Source organism: Asparagus officinalis, chromosome 7 (assembly GCF_001876935.1).
Source record: "Asparagus officinalis chromosome 7, Aspof.V1, whole genome shotgun sequence".
In the NCBI taxonomy this organism is placed as follows: domain Eukaryota; kingdom Viridiplantae; phylum Streptophyta; class Magnoliopsida; order Asparagales; family Asparagaceae; genus Asparagus; species Asparagus officinalis.
In genome coordinates this window covers 123,028,393-123,048,710 of record NC_033800.1, presented here as the reverse complement: position 1 = coordinate 123,048,710, position 20,318 = coordinate 123,028,393, and the positions used below count along the sequence as shown (strand labels likewise).

The window sequence follows — 20,318 nt, the reverse complement described above, 5'->3', positions numbered from 1 at the left end:
TCACTCTTGTTTGTTTTTATTTGCATATCGTCACAACCACTCTCCTCATATCTCTCCATAATCACACATTTTTTATCACTCCTATTTGTCACACACACTATTAAAAAACTAATTTTGATTAAGTCCTACAACACCTTCCTCATGTGATTCAAATTTTTCTATACTACAACTTGATTGTGCACTTGCAATATGGACATATTCACTAACACCACATCAATGACCTTCGTCAGTTGCATTAGTAATGTAGGGTTGATCTTACCTTGCAGATAACATGAGACGTGCAGAATTGTGGGCATGGTAGGAATCCTTGCTGATGATCTTGTTGAAGTCTAAGATGGTTAGGACACTCTGGAGGATATTGTGCGCACGCCCAACTATGATCCAACCCCCATCAATGGAAAGCTGCCCCTGTTATTATACCCCCATAACATTCATAGCAATGACATTATTTTCCTCTCTAGACAGGATATGAGGGTCATCAGCTTTTTCTTGAGTAGCACGTAGTGCTGCCTCCTTTGAAGCAGCATCAATACTATCCTAAATCACATAAGGAAAAGCATATATATTTAATTAGCAAATAATAAAATAAATATCAATAGAATACTTATTATATAATGATTTATTGAAAAATTTACCCCCAACAATATGTTTTCCTTAATCCTGACTTCATCTTTATAAGTCAAGCGAAAGGTGCTGTAAGCTAACTTTGCCTTTAAATTGACCAACATAATTGAAAGAGGTGGGCCGTATTGATAAATGTAGCATGCAAATACAAAACTTTAAATAACATACCGTGTCTCGACAATAACCACACTCAAGATTTGCAAACAATGTTGATCCTAAGTGGTGGTCAAGCTTGCGCTTGCTATGTCGATTCGCCGATCCCTTCTTAGATTTATTCTACAAAAGTAGTTTATTACTAAAGATGAAATGAATCTATAATCTTTGTTAGTAAGCAAAATTAAAATAAAAAATACTTGTGCTGATTCGGTGTCCCAATAGAAAAGAAGAGCTGTGAAATGATCAAGGTCCACCGTATCATCGACATTTAAAAACCTCTGCCAATTTGCTGTACATTTATCATATGTTGAGCTTTTCAGCTTGTGTCGCTACTGTTTGAGCACGGACTTAACCTTTATGTATAGATATAAGATATGTATAGGCTTTTTGCACACTTCCCAACCTTGTTATATGCTTATACAAGAAATTACACAGCACTGATATTTGAGGATGGATGAAGTGCAAATTACAAAGTGTCATTAAAACACGTGCTAAGAGGACACCTTAATCATCCTATTTTTTTTCCTTTTTTGTGAACTTAGCCTGTGGACTGGAGTTGACCATGAAAGTCACACAGCCTTAGTTAAGAATTCATGTGTTACGTGTAAGCACACGGAGCAATATTAAGTCACATTATTAAGAATGCAGGTGTTATGTGTAAGCACATAGAGCATTGACAAAAAGGGTAATAAGTATTCTGTGGACATACAGAAACTTTCATGGAGCATGTGTTATGTGTAAGCACATACAGCACTGACATAAGAAAATTAATAATAGACACTAGTAAAAAACACTTAAATGTTAGTCTTTTCCCATTTTGCTCTATCCTCCCTTCAGTAATAAAACATCCCTTAAGTGTCATTAGGGAGAGAAATAAACTTTTTAGAAGACCCATTGTCCGATCATCAAATTATCGTCCCACTAAAGAATAGTTCGAAAGCCTTTTGGTGCTTGTTTTGAATTAGGCTTGCTTGCACCCCGTCCACCCTGACCATTAGGATCACGCTTCACACCTACAATGCTAGCAATATGTTTAGTACAGAAGTTAAGTGTAAATTTTAGATATGATAGAAGGAAATTATTATATTTACCTCTCTCCACTTGTCTATTCTTCTCGGCGATTGCAACATCTTTTCCAACTTGCATCATAGGCTTCAGGTCATCTAGCCTTTTTAATGCAAGTGGATGATTCTTCATGGCATTAGATTTTGATATCATCGAGGCTGGAGGCAATGGTAGATAGCTAATGTTAGGAGATAATTGAGGTAAGAAATTTAAAAAAGATAATTGAGGTAAGAAATTTGAAGTATCATTATAAAAAGATTCTATAAAAATTGAATTATTACTACCCACTACCTGTAGAGGGAGATGGTGCTGACTGTGTATCAGTGGGTCCGAGTGATGCATAATACGTGCATAGAATGTCATCTATGAAAATAAAAATAATTGATACAAACAATATCATAAATAATAAAGTTCTAATTTAAATATAATTGGATTATCAATGCAAATACTGAATTATTAATATCTTTATGAGGCGATTCTGCTAGGGATGTGTCCTGAAGACAACATGATAATAAAATATCATCTACACATATAAAGAAAATAATTAGCACAAACACATCAAGAATGTCTATTTTGAGTTGTCCAAAGATAATGCATAATTCATACCTACATGACGAGGCGATGCTAGGTGTGCCTCCTGAAGACGCCCAGATTTTGGGGTGGTAGACCGTGATCGATCACGCAATCGATCAAAGAACCTCAAATTCTTCATTTGTAAAATTAAATTATGAGAAGCAAAACAAGAAATATGTACGTGCTAACAAGATTAATGTCTTATTGTAATTAAATATTTAAATAAAATTTTGTATGACTAAATCGACGTTTAGCTCATGTACCTTCTACAACTTACTCTTTATGTTTTGCACGAGATCGTGTTTGTATTGTTCTGACTATATTTAACATTGTTTACTTTCGTCTAGTAGTTGTTGACTTTATTTGCACATCTGATCTGGAGTCTCTATCTGTGATCAAAATTAGGATGTTAGACTGAATCTCTGAATCAATCATATTAAGCATGACATTCTGAGGGTAGGAGAAGTTTTACCAAATATCATCACTGAATCTCTGAATCAATCATATTAAGCATGACATTCTGAGGGTAGGAGAAGTTTTACCAAATATCATCAGATGAACCAATTGGTTATCATATTAAGCATGACATTCTGAGGGTAGGAGAAGTTTTACCAAATATCATCAGATGAACCAATTGGTTAATTGTCCTCATCAATATCATTGTTATTATTAGAAAGGACAATAGATCTTGGCTCCTTATATAACACGACCCAATCGGTGGCAACCTTTGGGTCTTTCACATAAAAGCAATGGTCCGTCTATTCTACGAATATGAACTTCTCATCTAGATATATTTCTTTGTCGAGATTGATAAGTGTAAACCTATAATGATCCTTGCGTCATTTGGTAGGACTCCATCGAACCTTAAACATGATGTAACTGCACTGAGTTTATTTACCATATCCGTAAATTATCTTTATAATATCTTCTAAATGGCCATAATATAATATATCAGCTTCAACTGGGTTCTGAGCTCTTCTGCTAGAAAAACATTCCTAAGCAAAACAACCGATGACCCCATTATTCTGTGTTACCCTCTTATCATCGGTCGCCACTGTTTTAAACTTATACTCATTAATGATGTGTTCATTGTATCGTCTCACTTCAAAGTAAGGACGTTGTGTGCAAACTAAAATTTCTTTAGATATTAAGGTACCATCGAGAAGGTATTTATCAGCGTAAACCCAACATCAATTGAGATTGAGAATAATTTACTTCAAGTTTGCCAAAAAATTGAAAATTAAAAAATGTATTATTAATGTTACGCTACTTACATCAGTTCTGAACTAATCGGGGAAATCTTTGATAAGTTTTTTCTGAATATCATGTGTTGCATTACTGGCTGATATTTCAGTCTTAAGCTTCTCCACATGTCACCTATTTATACAACAAACGAGATTGTATTGGTAAATTAAAAGTAAATGACTCACAGTTGTTCCTATTCTTAAATTATTATATATTACCTTCTATAATCACTAAAAAAAATTAGGATTATTCAATACATATGCATGAACCTGCTCTAAGTCAGATCTTGCATATTTGGCGAGCTTCTTCTCCTTAGTTGGGGTCTGATCAGCTGTTACACGATTGCGCATGTAACGTGATGCAAATACATGACATTTGTTGGTCATGTAACCTTCAGCCATAGAACCCTCCAGATGTGCTCAGTTGCGAACTAGGCGCTTCATAAACCCCAAATATCTACAATAGGAAAAACTTTATCAACTCAAATATCTAAAGTAAGAAAAACTTTGGCTAGGACAAATTAAACATGTATACATTGCATATAAAATTAACGGACTGGGTAAAGTCCATAACCTCTCAATTGGGTACATCCAACGATACGATACAGGACATGCAATTATAGCCTCTCTTGCTAGATGTTGAGTAACATGGACCATGACCGTGAAAGAGGAAGGAGGAAATATTACTTCCAGATTGCATAAAATTAATGACACTTCTGCTTCAAGTTCTTTTAATTCATGTACATCTATAACTTTAGAGCATAATTTTATGAAGAATCCGTAGCACTCTATAATAATTTTTTATGCTTCTTTCTCCATATTATTACACAATGCAACTAGGAGCAATTGATAAAGAAGAATGTGATCGTCATGAGTCTTCAAGCCTAAGAGTTTCCTCTCTTGCACTTGAACATTATTTGATATATTAGCAAAATACTCATCCGGTGACTTTGCTGATTTGAGGACCTCACAAAATCTCTTTCATCTAGTCTATCGACATCGTAACATGAGAGGAAAGATTATGTTTTTTCTTAAGTCAAACATCCAGTGCTTGCAAATATTCCCGGATATTTAGTGCAGCCAAGTCTTGACGAGCCCTTCGGTCGTTCTTTGACTTATTAGGATCTTGGTGGATAGTTGAGACTATGTTGTCATAAATATTTTTCTCAATATGTATGACATCCAAGTTATGTCTGATTTTAAGCTTCTGTCAATATGGTAGCTGGAATAAGATACTAAATTTACTCCATCCTTTAGGTAATTTATCGACTCCATTGTCAACAATACCCGCTAGATTGCTCTCTTCCTCTTCAGTGTCTTTTTCTTTTTGCCCGAGTCTCTAACTTTGAGTGAGTCGTCCTTATAATATCGGTTCTTTCCAAATCTTATTTTTTGTAAGATCCTCAAGTAACTTTACAATATCAGTTCCAGTCAATTGACGTGGTTTATTCCTAGTCTCAAAGGTGACATCAAACTTATTGGTCAATTTTCTGTATTTGATGGCCGAAGGGCAACCATACTTCCTGCCTGTAACCAATAACAACACTTTTGGCTATATGGTAAGTGAAGGCGTTCAAATTCTGGATCACATACTAGATAAGCAAACTTATGGGCAAGCAAACTTATCTTTTGTAGACCAACCGGATAGAGTAGCATAAGCTAAAAAAGCATTAATTGTCCACATTAGAATAGCGTGAAGTCTAAATGACTCTTTAGCATGGGCATCATAGATCGACATACCCTCCGACCATAACTGTTTTAGCCTATCAATTAGGGGCTCTAAATAGACATAAATATCATTATCTGGTGCATGCTTACCAGGTATCAGCAATGAGTTTATCATATAAGGTTGTTTGATACAAAGCAAGGGCTGTAAATTATATGGCATTAAGACAACTGACCATGTAGACCAACCTAAACTCATAACCCCGAACGGATTGAACATGTCGCTAGATAGCCCAAGTCTGACATTTCTGCATTAATGAGTGAAATTGGAAAAGTTTTATTAATATGCTTCCAAGCCTTTGCATCAGCAGGATGTCTCAGTCTACTATCTTCTATATGACATTCTTTGTGCTGCCACATGTTCTTAGCAGAGTCTTTGTTCATATACAGCCATTGTAATCTAGAAACTAATAAAAAAATGACAAAGCACCTTAGCTAGAATCTTACTCTACATCTCCATTGACTCTGTTGTCCGCCTTGTTGAAGAGCAGGTGTGTTGTTTCCATCGAGATACTCCACATGTTGGACATTGCTAAAGGTCTTTGTTATCCTTGTAGTAAAGACTACAATCATTGGGATGCACATCAATCTTATTGTAATCGAGATCCAAATTAGAAACTATTTGCTTCACCGCATAAGTTATTTTAGGAATGCTGTGCTCTCCTCCTGGAACTAACTTCCACAACAAATTAAGAAGCATTTTAAAATAAGCATTTGTCATTCTACTAAGGCTCTTAATATGCAAGAGTTCCAACATAAATAAAAATCTAGAGTACTCAATGCAACCCTCATACAGATCATTTTCACTATCCTCTAATAGCTTCATTATCCAATCTAAGTCCTCAGAAATATGAGCATCTTCAAAACCTTCTGGTTCATCAACATCTTTGATCTCAGTTGCGTCTTGGACATCATCTATTCTACCATCTTCACTATCATTGTTAATATCATATTCGGTATTGTCGGGTCCAATATCAGTTTGTAAATTTTCTGTATCATCAATCTAGAAACCATGGGTCATATCGACATGCACATCCAATACTTCATCTTCAATACAACCTTCTTCATGATAGGACCAGTATTTATATTCCTCATAAACCCAGAGTTTGTTAAGTGACTTTGTATTTCCTCTCTATTTTCCAACTTTATATTCTTACACCTACAACAGGAGCAGTACATTGCACCACTACTTAAATTATTTGGGTTAATTTCGGAATACTTCATGAAAGCTTCACATTCATCCTTATGACGTCGATCACGATACTGTTCAATCCTAGGAATATCTATCCATGACTTATCGGGAATTTTCCTCATCCATAGGTCATATATAATTAGAAACTCTAATTAGTAATAGATAATATACAAATAAATTTTAAACTATTCCAAACAATATACATACATACACACATCATCCTTAAACATGATGAATACGTAAAATTCAGTATCTTCTTTGTTAGGGTTAATTTTACAAAATCCTCTTAAACTGTAAAACCCCGAAATTTTATAATGAATTTGTGTGAATAAATAGTAATAAACCTTTCTTCTGTGATGAATAACCATATAAATATAAGATATATATGTTTATCAGTGTTTGGGAACCCAGCAGGTGTTTACAAGTGAGAGAAATCGAGTGGTATATGGCCAGCAGGTGAAATGCCTACAGAAGGCATTTTTGTGCTGAGCGGTCGACCGTGGCGGTCGACCGGTGCGGTCGACCGATCAGCGTACAGAGAGTTTCAGGTCTTGTTTTCTTTGCGGTTCTGTTTCGGGTCTTTTGGGTTTCGGGTCGGGTTGTGAGTGGATATATATGCTACTGTTCACGAGAGAGAGCCTCTGGGAGTTCTGAAATCAAAACCCTAGCCCCCTCTCTCTTCCCTTAAACCCTAATCTTCTCTATTGGTGATTTGGGAGCAGCTCTTGAGGATTTGCAGCAGCTCTTAGTGAGATCCAGCGAAGGAAAGCGTTCTCCTTCAGTTTCAGCGATCCGTTGATCTGTTGCTCACCAAAGGCGAGTATCATCTCGTCCAATCCCTCACCCCTGTTCTATATGATTTTCTTTTGGATTTTCATGAGTTTTGTTGAGCCAAAAAACGTATTTTTGTATAAAGATGGATTCTTTATAATATGGATTCTAAGTCTCAAACGTTTCAATTTATAAAATCTCACAGATGCTCTCTTTATTTAAGATGTAGATTTGAAAATTTCCTAAACAAGAGTTATATCATTTTTACAGTCATTTAGAACGTTTTTTTTTTTGGTTTGTTTCTTATGGATTTAAAACAATGAAAAGGTATTTCCCAGACTTTGGATTCGTCGTTTATCTTCAGTATTTTTCCTTTGAATCATTAAAACCATTGTTAGCGTAGAATAACAAATTTTTGTTCCAGGTTTTGAGCTGACAGAAACCCAGATTTGGGTTTCTGTCCGCTTGGCGCGTCGACCGCTGAGCTGTTTTAAGGCTTCGGATCGACCGCCGAATTTTTGGTCGACCGCGCGTTCTTCGGTCGACCGCGCCAATTATTCGCGGCTCGACCGCCGACGTTTTCGGCGACCGCAGCTCGCATATCAGAGTGGGTCGACCGGTGCGACTCGACGCCGCACCCTCTGTTGCGATTTTCCTGTTGTATTATTTTGAATATTTGTTCAGGTTCGAGTGATTTCTGGACTATCTGACATTGATATTTGGTCTTACTAAGTACCCAGGATGATAGAAGACCTGAGAGTACCAATTAGGGATATATACACTGTTTTGACTGTGAATTGATAGAGTAGATTTCACTATGTATCCCAGTGATATTTTCACCATTTCACAGCGTCCAGTGTTGGACTAAAATCCACAGTCCTGTGTTGGACAAGATTACTCTTACGTCTCGTGTTGGACATGCATAGCTATTTTAATCCTCGTGCTGGATATACTATTATCACCGGTCATGCGTGGACAACGGTCACATCCGGTCCATGCGTTGGACAACGGTCACATCGAGTCATGCGTTGGACAACGTTATATTCAGTCCTGGAGTTGCGACGTTTAATCTATATAGTCTATGTTTTGGACACTTAATCGTTTTTGACATGTCTCATGTGAGTTTATGTCATAACACTTATGTAAATCATCGATATGATATTCATGTAAGTAATAACAGTGATGTCATGTTAGCTATTGTATGGCACTGTATTTGCTCTGAGATTAGCTGTATTTCTTGATTTCTTGTTTTGTTTACTAGAACCTCGGTTTGGTGTTTAGAGATTTGCAATTTGAGATACAAGTATATACATGAGGGTTTCCTTGTTTGGATTATTTCGCCTCGACGTACCTGATGCTCGTGTTGTAAATTTCTAAATACTAAAACCTCTTTAGTAGGATCAATGATTTTAGAGTTATATTATATATTTATCTGTATTTTCTTATACAACGAGGCCCTTTTCCCTGGGGTGGTTGTGATGTTACTCGCTAGCGCTTTTGACGCTCGTTGTCCCTCCCCCTTTCAGGTCACGGAGCCAGGAGCACGGAGAGCCACAGGTTGATAGCGGCCCACATTGTGTTCAGTTTTACTTTTCTAGCTATGTATTATTTTCTTGGGCTCCACCTGTAGTGAGGTTAGACATTGAGCGGTATTATTCTAGAAGTTGTAAAGGCTGTGAGCCTTTTATCCTCCTTATCGTGATATTTTGTATTTGAGACTTGTTGAGTATTTCAGTATTATCTACTCAGATTCTTGACTATGTATTTCTGTATTGTTGGATGATGAGATATTTATGTGACTATTATCATTTCATCAGTATTCCTTGTATTATCTCTTACCTGTTTTGTACCTACAACTAGTTTGTTGATTCTACTAGATAGATGTTAATTGTGATGGTGAAACATGTTATTGCACGGTGTGGTGCATAGCAGGTTTGACATTCTTGGTTTCACCTTGGACTGCAGCCTTGTGTGAACCCAGGGCGTCACATAAACTTTGGGTGTTGCATGTCGCATACCCCCCCGCCCCCCAACCCACCCCATCCCTACCCAACTCCCTAACTATGTAGATGTCTCACAATACTCTTAAAGTTTACCTTGTCTCACCTAGGCTCCCTGCATAATATTTGCAATTAATGAAAATGTCTTGGAGTAAGAAAATCTAAAAATTTAGGGGAGAGGACTCTATCTTGGTTAAAGAGTAGTGCATTTATTGGTTTAGTTCCCTCAAGCTTAAGTTAAAAAAATTAATTTGGAGTATGCTAAATTGCATTTTTGAACTATTAGATGGATATTTGAATTTAATGATTACATACTTGAATTCTTACCAATGTCTTTTTGGGGTGAAATTTTATGATAAGCATCACATTTAATTATAGTAGGAGCACTTAAATACAATATAGCATTTAAGTTGGGCTAATTGAGGTAGTTTTGAAAAGGAATTAAGGTATGGAGACTAATTAACACCCTCTAGCAACTGTCATAGGAAAGCTTCTATCCCATTAAGAATATAGTAGCAACGAAAACCCAGCCCACCCCTACTCGCCCTTTTTTTATAAGTCTTTCGCATTTGGCTGTTGCTTACATCCAACTTCAAATACTTTGTATATTTTTAGTTCTTGAATATTTTAGCAGCGTCTACCCATTGTTCTCCTTGTATAGTATGTGAATGTTATTATATGTATTGGAAATAGTCTAAAATGCAGAACAACACACACTTATTGTACATGGAGAACAACGCGTATGTGCTGTAGAAATTTTCAAGAAAAAAACATACAAAGCATATAAAGTTTGATTTATGCACTACTATATTCCTAACACATCCAAGAAGGACAGATCCAATAATTAATGACATTTTTTTCTACTTATAGCATAAGATAAACGTTCCCTTTTTAGATGGAAGACTTAATTTCATATCCAAACAGAGTCATCTATCTTATGTTAAGAGTCCAAAGAAATAACAATAATTATTGAACGAGGTCTAAGATAACATTATTTATTTTTTATTCACCTAAATTAGATATATATATAACACATTATTGTGTTATATATCACACTATTTTCAAAAAAATTAATTGTTCGACGAATCAAACATTATCAATTAGGGCTTCCACTTACGGTTAATTTCTAAAATTTGTTCAATTAGGGCTAGGATTATTAGGGCTAAATGTAGTTCAATTAATGTTATTATGGTTTAAATTAGGGTTTCAAAAATCATTGTTATGAAGGGAAAAATGCAACTTGATAAGGGTAAGTAACACAAATATAATTGAATAATAAACTGTAGAAATTATTTAAAAAATTAATATTTATTATGAAGCACACCTTAAATGAGGGAGAGGATGATATTGGGTGGGTTGGCGATTTTTGCGTAGCAACGTCATCCCCGATAGATCTGCATTTTAAAAAAGAGATGTGATTAAATATAAATTTTCATAAAAATAAAAATACAAGAGAATACCACAACTAAAGATCTAAAATTTTACCTCAAATTTTTTGTTCTGGATGTTTTAGATGAGATTGGGTCCATCACAGTGGTTAGTAGCGGAGGTGGAATTGCCAGCGGCGGAGTGCGGGCGTGGAATACAGTGGCGTAGCGGCAAAGCGGCACGGGTGCGATGGGCGGGAGAAAGTAGCGGTTATGTGCAGCCCGTCGATCGACGCAGCACAACGGGCGACAAGGACAAGCACAACCGGCCCAACAAGACGGGGGGGGGGAGGGGGGGTTGGGGGGCTGTAGCGGCCGTAATGAGGCACGATGCAGCGGTAGCCATGGGCGCAATATGAGCGGCAAAGCTATGATTTTGAGAGGCGGAGCTAGGGTTTTTGAGTTTTTGAAAAATTCAGACCTGAAACCAAATTTTTTGAGTTTTTTATCTCGTGGGTCCTACCATCCTAGATGGAATTTGTATTACAGGATATATCCTAGACGGAAAATGTCATCTACGATGGTAGGACCCACGAGAAAAAAATTTGTATTACACATTCCATCTATAAAGAGTTGTGTAGATGGTTTTCCATCTTGGATGTTTCATCCTAGACGGATTATGCTAGACAAAATGTTTCCCGTCTATTATGCTTTCATCCTAGGCGGATGTTTTTCCGTCTAGGATAATCTGTCTAAGATGTGTTGTGTACTACTAATTGCTTTTATTTTAGCGATTGTAAATAGATTTCTAATCCACAATGCTCTCCAATACAATCCTTACTCAGATTGACAATAGTTTCATTGTAACCAACTTCATGTGCGTGTGTTAGGAGTTGGTTTTTGTTACAGTTCATGTTGGATATATCTTTGTAGTAAGGACACTTGCAATTTTTGTTTCGGTCAATAACTTTTATAGCATTAACTCTTAGCATAATTTCTACTAATTTCATGATATCCCACATCTCATCTTTCTTTTGATCTACATCTGTATAGACAATCCATTCTTCAAATGTTTGTTTAGGTTTAGTAATCCTTCCACGCTGATAAAAAATATAGTAAACTGACATTAAAATAAACAACTCTATTTTTTATCATAAAATTTTTAAATATGTTTATCTTTGATGATGATGCAGATAAATATTCACCAATATCTTTACTTTTCTTACTCATATTTTTTTTTCTTGGTTAGCATTTGGTATGCAAACATTGTGTTTTATAAATATATATGGACTGGTACGTTTACTTGGTGATTGGATGTTAAATCTGACAGTATTTATTTGGATCAGTAAATTTGTTACTGGTTTTGCCCATGATTTTGAAGCACTCATGGTTTTATAACCTAACTGCTTTTGCTTTTTGTAATATAGTCTCAATTATCTACATGTTTGGTGTTTCCAGGTTTGATACAATTTTTCATGTCATATAGATATTTATGACTAATCAGGTTGTTTATAGGTTTTTACAGGTCTCATAAGAAATATTTATAATTCAGGCACATATTTCATAAAATTATGAATAATTATGTTATTACAGATTTCATGTGATTTTTACATGTCAAACAGGTTGCGTGTGATTTTTTCATGTCAAACAGGTATTTTTCATGTCAAATCAGATACCTAGCTCATAACGGTTACGATAATCATGTTATTACATGTTTCATATAATTTTTTATGTCAATCAAATATTTATGATGAATTCGGTTATTTACTGGTTTTTCATGTTATATTTGCACTTTTATTTTGGTAAGATTACTTTCCATAACGATCACAAATAAATTTGTCTTACCATGATGACTATATACACTTTTTTTCTACACACTTCAATATCAACCACAAAAAATAATAAAAAAAATATCTAACCAACAAAAAAGTTCTCTTTTCGTATTACTAATCAAACACAAGAAAAATGTTTACATTGGTTTCGAACCATGTTTTACGTCTGAACCTAACCCAAACAATCTATTTTTTTTTAAAAATATTATAAAACCTAAAATTTAAGTTTTTTTACGTGGAATTATATTTATCAATACATACATTTGGCAGAGTAAAAACTTGGGGTGAAATTTTACCGCTGGAAGAGTACCCGGAATATTGAAATGATGTAGAGATGACGAGATAACCCCTATCCACCCTATCCTTTAGAAGGCACGTATCCTAACGGCACCAAACGCAGCCTCCACCGCCTACTCCCAACATCTGATGCCTAAAAACAGCGAGCGGCTTAAAACATGCACCCACCAATAAAATCCGCCGATCTGGCCTCTTGTAAACCCTCACATGCAAGTGGTCCCCACGCTCCTATTTGCCAGTCTGTGTTCCTTCGTCTCCTTGCTTTCCCTTCTTTTGTTCCGTTGCTCTTTCTAACAACCGCACTCACTATTTAAACTCACTCCCCCCTCTCTCTCTCTCTCATCCCTCACTCCACACGCTCTCTCTCTCTCTCTCTCTCAAGGGGAAGAAAAAAAAGAAGAAGAAAACAAGAGAAAGCGATAATGGATCAGCGCACCGCTCTTTGCTTTCCGCTCTACTTTTGCCGTCCCTCCTCTCGCCGGGGCCCAGTCCCCGCCGCCTCGCCGATGGAAGTCCACACACCCCTGCCCCGGTTAGCGTTAACCGGCCGCTGACTCCGGTGACAACAACCGCCTGCCACCGCCCGGTCCTCCGTTCCTCCAACGCCAGCGGTAACTACGCCTCAGCCGCTAAGGCACGCTCCGCCACCTCGGCCGCCTTGTGAAAGTCCCCTGCGACTCCCGCTCACGCTCATCCGCTCCGCCACACTTCTGCTCCGCACGCCCCGCGCTACCCGCCCCGCGTCCAATGAGCATTCCCTCCCGCATTGTCTCCTATCCGTTCCCGACTCGACGGTCGTTGCTCCGGTGAGTTCACCCCCGATGCGACGACTGAGGGCTCCAGCGTCTGCCCCCAGGAAAGGCGAAGTGAGGCCGATGCTCTGCTCCGCGATTGAGCACGGCGGCGACGGCCCGCTATGGTTCCGTCGGGATGTGAGCGCTGCCTCTCGCGACCAGTGGAATGGCTTCCTTGGATGATACGGTACGTCTCTTGACTTTTTTGGTCGTTTTCTTTGCTTTCTCGTGTGGTGGTTTCTGTTGCTAACTTGCTCTGGATGAGATCTGGCTTTGAACGGTGGATCTGGTTAGACGTTAACGGTCTCGAGGTCTGCGCCCCGATTCGCGGTGTATCATAGTGATGTGTATGCTGTTGGTCTATCGTGCGCTTGATAGGACGGTTCCTTAATGTCAAATCTCCGCTTTCCGATGCGGTGAGCGGTCTGCGATGTTTATCAGCGGGGCGCTAGGCATAGAAATCCTTGACGGCCTTCATATAATGCGCCCTTCTTAACTTTTCACCGCATGGAAGTTCTGTGTCATAGTTTCAATCTGAATGTAAAATCCGATAGGATTAAGGACGGATCGCTGACCATAACCAATGTTAATTATCAGTCGTCGTACCAGTAGTTATTAACTTATCCAACCTAAAAGTTAAAACTAGGGGTAAAAATAGGAAGTAATAATGTTTAGGGATAAAATAGTAGCACGTGCCTGTGATCCGTGTCTGGCTCCTCGAGATGCCGCGCGGGCTGCCGTTGCTTACTTGGAAAATCTCGGCCGTCGAGTCCGAGCGGCTATAATATGGCTTTGGCCTCATGGACACGTGTCGGTCAGAAGTTGAATATGCAGGAACAAACTAACTTTTCATCACAGTAATTGATGCCTACCATCATCCGCTTCAGATGTTGGGAGACGTTTTTACCCTTCGTTTTATTTTAAGTAAATACATGGAGTAAGTTAGATGTGATATAACTGTAGGGAGAGATTCTGTTAATGTATTCAGGTATTCACTTTATTGCAACGGGATTCAAAATTAGTGTTTCTGCTTCATATGCTGCCGAATTTTTTGTTCTTTGAACTTGAAATACTTGAAGCTGATGTTCACTTCTATTTTTATTTTATTTTTTTAAAAGCAGAGCGGAGCAGCAACTATTAATAGCAAGACCGTTGGTGGGCTGATCACTGGGCTTTTCTTAGCTGTTACCGTGTTGGCTATCTAAGCTTACTGTCGTGTTCTCTGCCGGCTGGCTCGGCTCTGGTTTTATGTATAAACATTGTTATGGTGGCCTCTGTTATCTAAATTTTTTTTTTTCCTGCTGTTGAGAGTTATTAGAGGGAGGGAGATATAATATAGTAGGCGGTTGTATTTGGAAAACCATTTATTTCATTTTGACATTCTAATCCGTTGCTGTTTCCTTGAACGTGCCCATTTCTAGTCGTATGATGGCTGTGATTATCACGGGTGTCAAAACGTTAATCACAATTTATTTGAATTTGTTCTGGTTTTTGTATGGATTAGCAGAATGACTTATATTTATTATGTTTAGTTCCATCTTGTCTGCTGCTTCTTGAACAACAATGATGCTAGATGGATAAAATAATTTTGAATTATATATAAAAATATTTTTGTACATGATTTTGTCCTCATCTAAGAATTAGATAAGATTGAACGTAAACTGTGGATCTGAAACAATTGGATAACTGGTGATCTATTGTATTTAAGATTTTGAATTCATTAAGGTCATGATTTTTACAAAGTTGGTCTAAATGGAGAGAGTTTACAATTTCCTCATGTTTGCGTTTCAAATTCAATTGATACACCTTTAAAATACCTAAATTAGCAGTACTTTTATAGTGCACTTTTTTAAGTGTTTTTGTTCTTAAAAAATGACCCAAACCATTACTATCTCTTTTAATTGCTTTTGTCTCAATCATTGCTCCCTAGGAAGCATTCTGAACTTTCGGGTTTTAATTTTGAATTTTGAGAGACCATCACACCCAAAGATTTTTGAGAGAGAAGAGAAACTCCTTTGTACTCATTTGCAAATTTTTTTTATTTGCTCCACTATCTCAATATATTCTACTCAAAAAACTTCAAAAGAAAATTATATATTATGTTTTTTAGATGTTTAAATACACCAAAAAAGAGGAGTGGTCAAAACACTAAATATATTTCAACAACTATAGGAAACATTCACAGTTATTGCATCTTATCGTCATGATTATTATATTTTGATTGGTTTTAAAAAAAAACCTCACTTATGGGGCGTGTCTCAGAAAACCTCCTCAATTTTTTTAATTCGAGAAAACCCTCTTCGCTTTTGGGGTGTGTTGATAATCCCTCGACTTTAAAATTTTGACTTAATTCCCCTCAACGATGCGGTGTCTCACAAAACACTCAGGCGCTTTACATTTTTCTCAGAAAAACCTGCTGACATCGTTACTTCAAAATGTGAATTGGCCTAAATATTCTTTTTGGAAAAAAGCTCATTTCATTTAAAATAAACCTCCCAACAAGTTAAAAATGACCCTAAGCCATTACTATGTTCCCCGTCTGTCATCGCTTTCTCTCTTCTCTTTTCATTCTCCAAAAAATCTAAGCTCCGTGTTTCTCGTTGAGAGGGTATTTTAGTCACTTTAAATCATGTGCTTGTTATGTGACACATTATGCCTGACACTATTAACTAGGAGAATTTAATGAGAGAAGTTTTTTTAGGTGGGTGTGTGTTTAGGGTGAGGAGGTGGGGTGGGCGTAGTGCTCTTAGATTTTCAAAGTTAGGGGGTTATTTAAGACACACCCAAACTAGATGGGATTTACTCAAACTAAAATAGGTAAGAGGGTTTTCTGATTCCACACCCCTAACCCTAACCCACCCAAAAAAGGAAAAAAATCCATAGTTGTGGAAATTTTTCTCAAGACAAAGAAAGCTTTGAGGGCCTTTTTCTTAATCACGGAGTTTGTCATCTCCTTTTCTTTTTCAATGGGTGCCTTCATCCTAAAAGTGAAGAGAAGTAATTAGGCTATAAATAAGTTGTCACCTCAAGAATAGTTCAACCGATTTTTTTTTCTATTATACCCTTAATTAATACTTCATGTCACGTCACTTTTTTCTCGGATCTCGTGGATTGTGGGAGATCTCTCTCTCTCTCTCTCTCTCTCTCTCTCTCTCTCTCTCTCTCTGCTGTTAACCTTAATATTTGTTAAATAATGTCATTAGGCTACCTTGTTTTTCTTTATTTTAGCCCCACGTTGCTTTGGATTCTATATCTTCTTTCCTTGCTATTGTATTTAAGCACTTCAATAATGAATAATATTGTCTCTTTTCCTCCAAAACCTTTATTCTTATCATGTATCAGTGCCTTATTATTAGCCCTAGAGAAACCCCTTTCTTCTTCCTCTATCTCAAGCTGCTAAGGAGGTTTCGCTGCAAACTCGGTGCTTCCCCTTAGCTGCCTCGAGAACTAATTCAACCTTGACACACCGTCACCATTGCTCACAACCTCCTCTCACGGATGAATGTTAACCCCAAGTTCATTTGGGCTGCCATAATAGCCACACACTTTACTACTACTCCGACAAACCCACCATGATCCACTGCACCACATGCACCTCTACAACCATCCCATCACTCCTTACTTCTGCCACTATTAAACACTCGTGCCCAATAGCTGTTCAACGAAACTACCCACCCAGAACACCTCTACATGCATCTCGCTACCCTAAAATCTCTACCTCAAGTATGTTGGACCATAAGGTCGCTATGAAAGAACCCTAGAGGGGGGTGAATAGGGTTTATGCTAATCTAATCCGATTTAAATGCCAATTAGAACTTACTAATAAATATATCCTAGCAAGTATGATATGCTACAAGATATGTGCAAGGATATATAATATAAACAAGGGTAAACAATATGATCATGCAACAATGGCGATATAACAATATGTAATAAAATGCGTCAATGCCAAACTCAAACACAAGGAAATGATCACGGAGTTCGGACCTTCCGTCCTACGTCTCTGCTCCCTACTCCCGGGGAGAATCCACTACACAACCCGGTTTGGAAGCCGGAACTTCTCTACACACTCGGTTTTCTAGCTAACCGAAAACTCTACACACTCGATTATCAAGTCAACCAACAACTCTCACAAATCCTCACAATGTACATACACAAGCTACAACCTCAAGTGTTGGTCTTCACGTATCGACTCCCTCAAGTGCTTGGAATTATTACCTCTCACTAGGTCACCGACGCCACTCCTCTTGGTATCGACTCCGTCCTCACCACACACTCCTCTTGGTGTACAAGTGTATTACAAAGTAAACTTTACAAATTAAGCACAATAAATGATTGTTCTCTAAAAAAGGCGAGAACTCAATTAGGCTCAAGTCAATGTTACTATCTGTCACAACCCTAAATATATTATGAATGTAAATACAATAAGCTCAAGTGGGTGTGTGTAATAATGAGATTAATCAAATCTAAACTCAATATAAAACTAGCTTTAATAAGATGATAATCAAACAAATAAATATAAAGCTAGAAAAGAGTTTAGAAAACTTCTCAATAGATGACAAGAGATGGAGGGAGAATAGTTGATTGCTCAAACTCCAATAGATTATCTCCTCAAGCTCTTGTGGAATTGAATTCACAAACTCAAACCCGTAATTGCTTAAAAGCTTTTTAAACAAACACTAAACAAAACTTAAACCCTTGTTACAACTTTGTTAAAATATTCTCTTGGATGGAAGAAGAGCTGAAGGCAATGGGGTATTTATACCCACTCAAAACTTCAGCAAAAACCCTAAGGAAAAGACCAAAAACTCATAAACAAATAAATCAAAAAACTAACTGTTACTGTGCAATGGCTCTCTGATAAGTCGACTTAAGAGTCGACTCAGTAGAAGAAAAATCACAACTGCGCTACACTTCGTGAATCGACTTATGAGTCTACTCATGAGTTGACTAATGAGTCGACTAGACATGCACAGACCTGAAGTGCACAGAAAAAACTCAATTTTGAACTGAGTTTAAAAATATCAAATAAATTCAGAAAAATATAAAACTTTGGAAAATGATTGTAGGCATGATAATACACATGCTACAAAAACTGGCTTTTAAAAAGGACCTCCCAAATAAGAAATATCATCATTTTGCAAAATAGTTCAAAACATGAAAATGTGAACACATGAGTTTTGACATTTTAGCTTAACCATGTTTTGAATCATTACAAAATAATTTTGTAGACTTAATAAAAGATGTATATGATTTAACCATGTTTTGAATCATTACAAAATAATTTTGTAGACTTAATAAAAGATGTATATGATTATTGTTATGTCTATAAACCAAGAAAACAACATTTTCACAAAAATACTTGTTTTGCAAACTTTCAAAACAATAAACATGATTTCATTGAACTAAATAAAATTGATATTGATGAAATCATATGTAAGCATATAAACATGAAACAAAAATATATTTTCCAATTATATTCAATTGTTTCATCTTTAAACTTGAAAAACCAAAACAATAAATATGAAGTAATTTCACATTTATGTAAACTTGGAAACAAAAACATGTATGTATACATATACCTATATATACCAAAACTAGAATGTGTGTGTTGTATATATATATAACTATATATATACAAGAAAACCAATATAATGTGTGTGTATATATGATTGAGTTTAAAGTAATAACACACATAACATAAACCTAAACTAATGTTACCCAAGTTTGATCTTGATCTTCAATAAGCTTGACTTGGTACACATTGCGGATGAAGCTAAAACTTGGATCTTCAACTTGAATTGCACAGGCTTCAACCACTATTCCGCCAACCTCCATTGAATATGATCGTTGAAGCACAATTCCATGAATTCTCTAACATATTATTTGTCTACAATGAATAACAAAACACAAACACTAGACAAACAATATCAGATGTAAATTATTTGTTAAATCATCATCAAAATAAGAAAGCCAATAATCTTCCCCTTTTTGATGATAACAAACAATTTACAAAAAATATATATGCATGAATGAAAATGAATATATAAATTATAATTCACATGCATATAAAAAAGAAAATGTATACTCACAATATTTCTCCCCCTTTGACAATATCAAAAATGGGAAAATAACAAGAATGAAGAGAGCGAAAGCTCCCCTATCAATATGCATGAGTGAGTATAAAACAAGTATAGGGAATAGCTCCATTATTAAAATGCCATATAGAACATATGAAATGAAAGCTAAGGTAAAAACTTGTGAGTGAGCATAAATGAAAGGTATGCTAAACATAACTCACATACAAACAAGACAATGAGAACACATATTAATATGTCATTTATGAAAGAAGTGTCTCATTACACAATTATAAAAACATAATGTATAAAAATAGATTTATGAAAACATGGGAATGAGGAAAACATGAGAACCATGAAAAAAGTTTTCAAGTAAAAACAAATCACTCAAATGAAGTCATAAATCAAGATTTGAGTCCAAAAATAATGTTTGATCAAAAAAAAAGAAAATTTTCTTTGTATAACTTGATCAAACCACTCATAGAATACATTATAAGTCATGAATAGATGATCCATAAGCACAAACACATAAATATCATCATATAAGTGAAATATAATGAATTCAAAGCAACAAATCAAAACACAATTTTTAAGAGAGGCA

At 36.3% G+C, this 20,318-nt stretch overlaps 1 protein-coding gene across 1 annotated transcript; it reads right to left on the bottom strand.

The window, feature by feature from the left end:
- LOC109850258 lies at nucleotides 1,546-2,270 on the bottom strand. The gene is made up of 3 exons (XM_020420232.1): nucleotides 2,137-2,270; nucleotides 1,872-2,003; nucleotides 1,546-1,793 (listed from the first exon to the last, which is right to left on the bottom strand). Exons 1-3 carry the CDS (start codon nucleotides 2,243-2,245, stop codon nucleotides 1,702-1,704), a joined length of 333 nt encoding a protein of 110 aa, XP_020275821.1. The 5' UTR covers nucleotides 2,246-2,270; the 3' UTR covers nucleotides 1,546-1,701.

Bases quoted from the DNA above. Each gene is read 5' to 3' on its own strand.
- LOC109850258 (XM_020420232.1), bottom strand. From the start codon at position 2,245: ATGATATTGTTTGTATCAATTATTTTTATTTTCATAGATGACATTCTA. The intron at 2,004-2,136 runs GTAGTGGGTAGT...CATTGCCTCCAG, and splicing joins AGCACCATCTCCCTCTACAG to CCTCGATGATATCAAAATCT. The intron at 1,794-1,871 runs GTAAATATAATA...CTAGCATTGTAG, and splicing joins GAATAGACAAGTGGAGAGAG to GTGTGAAGCGTGATCCTAAT.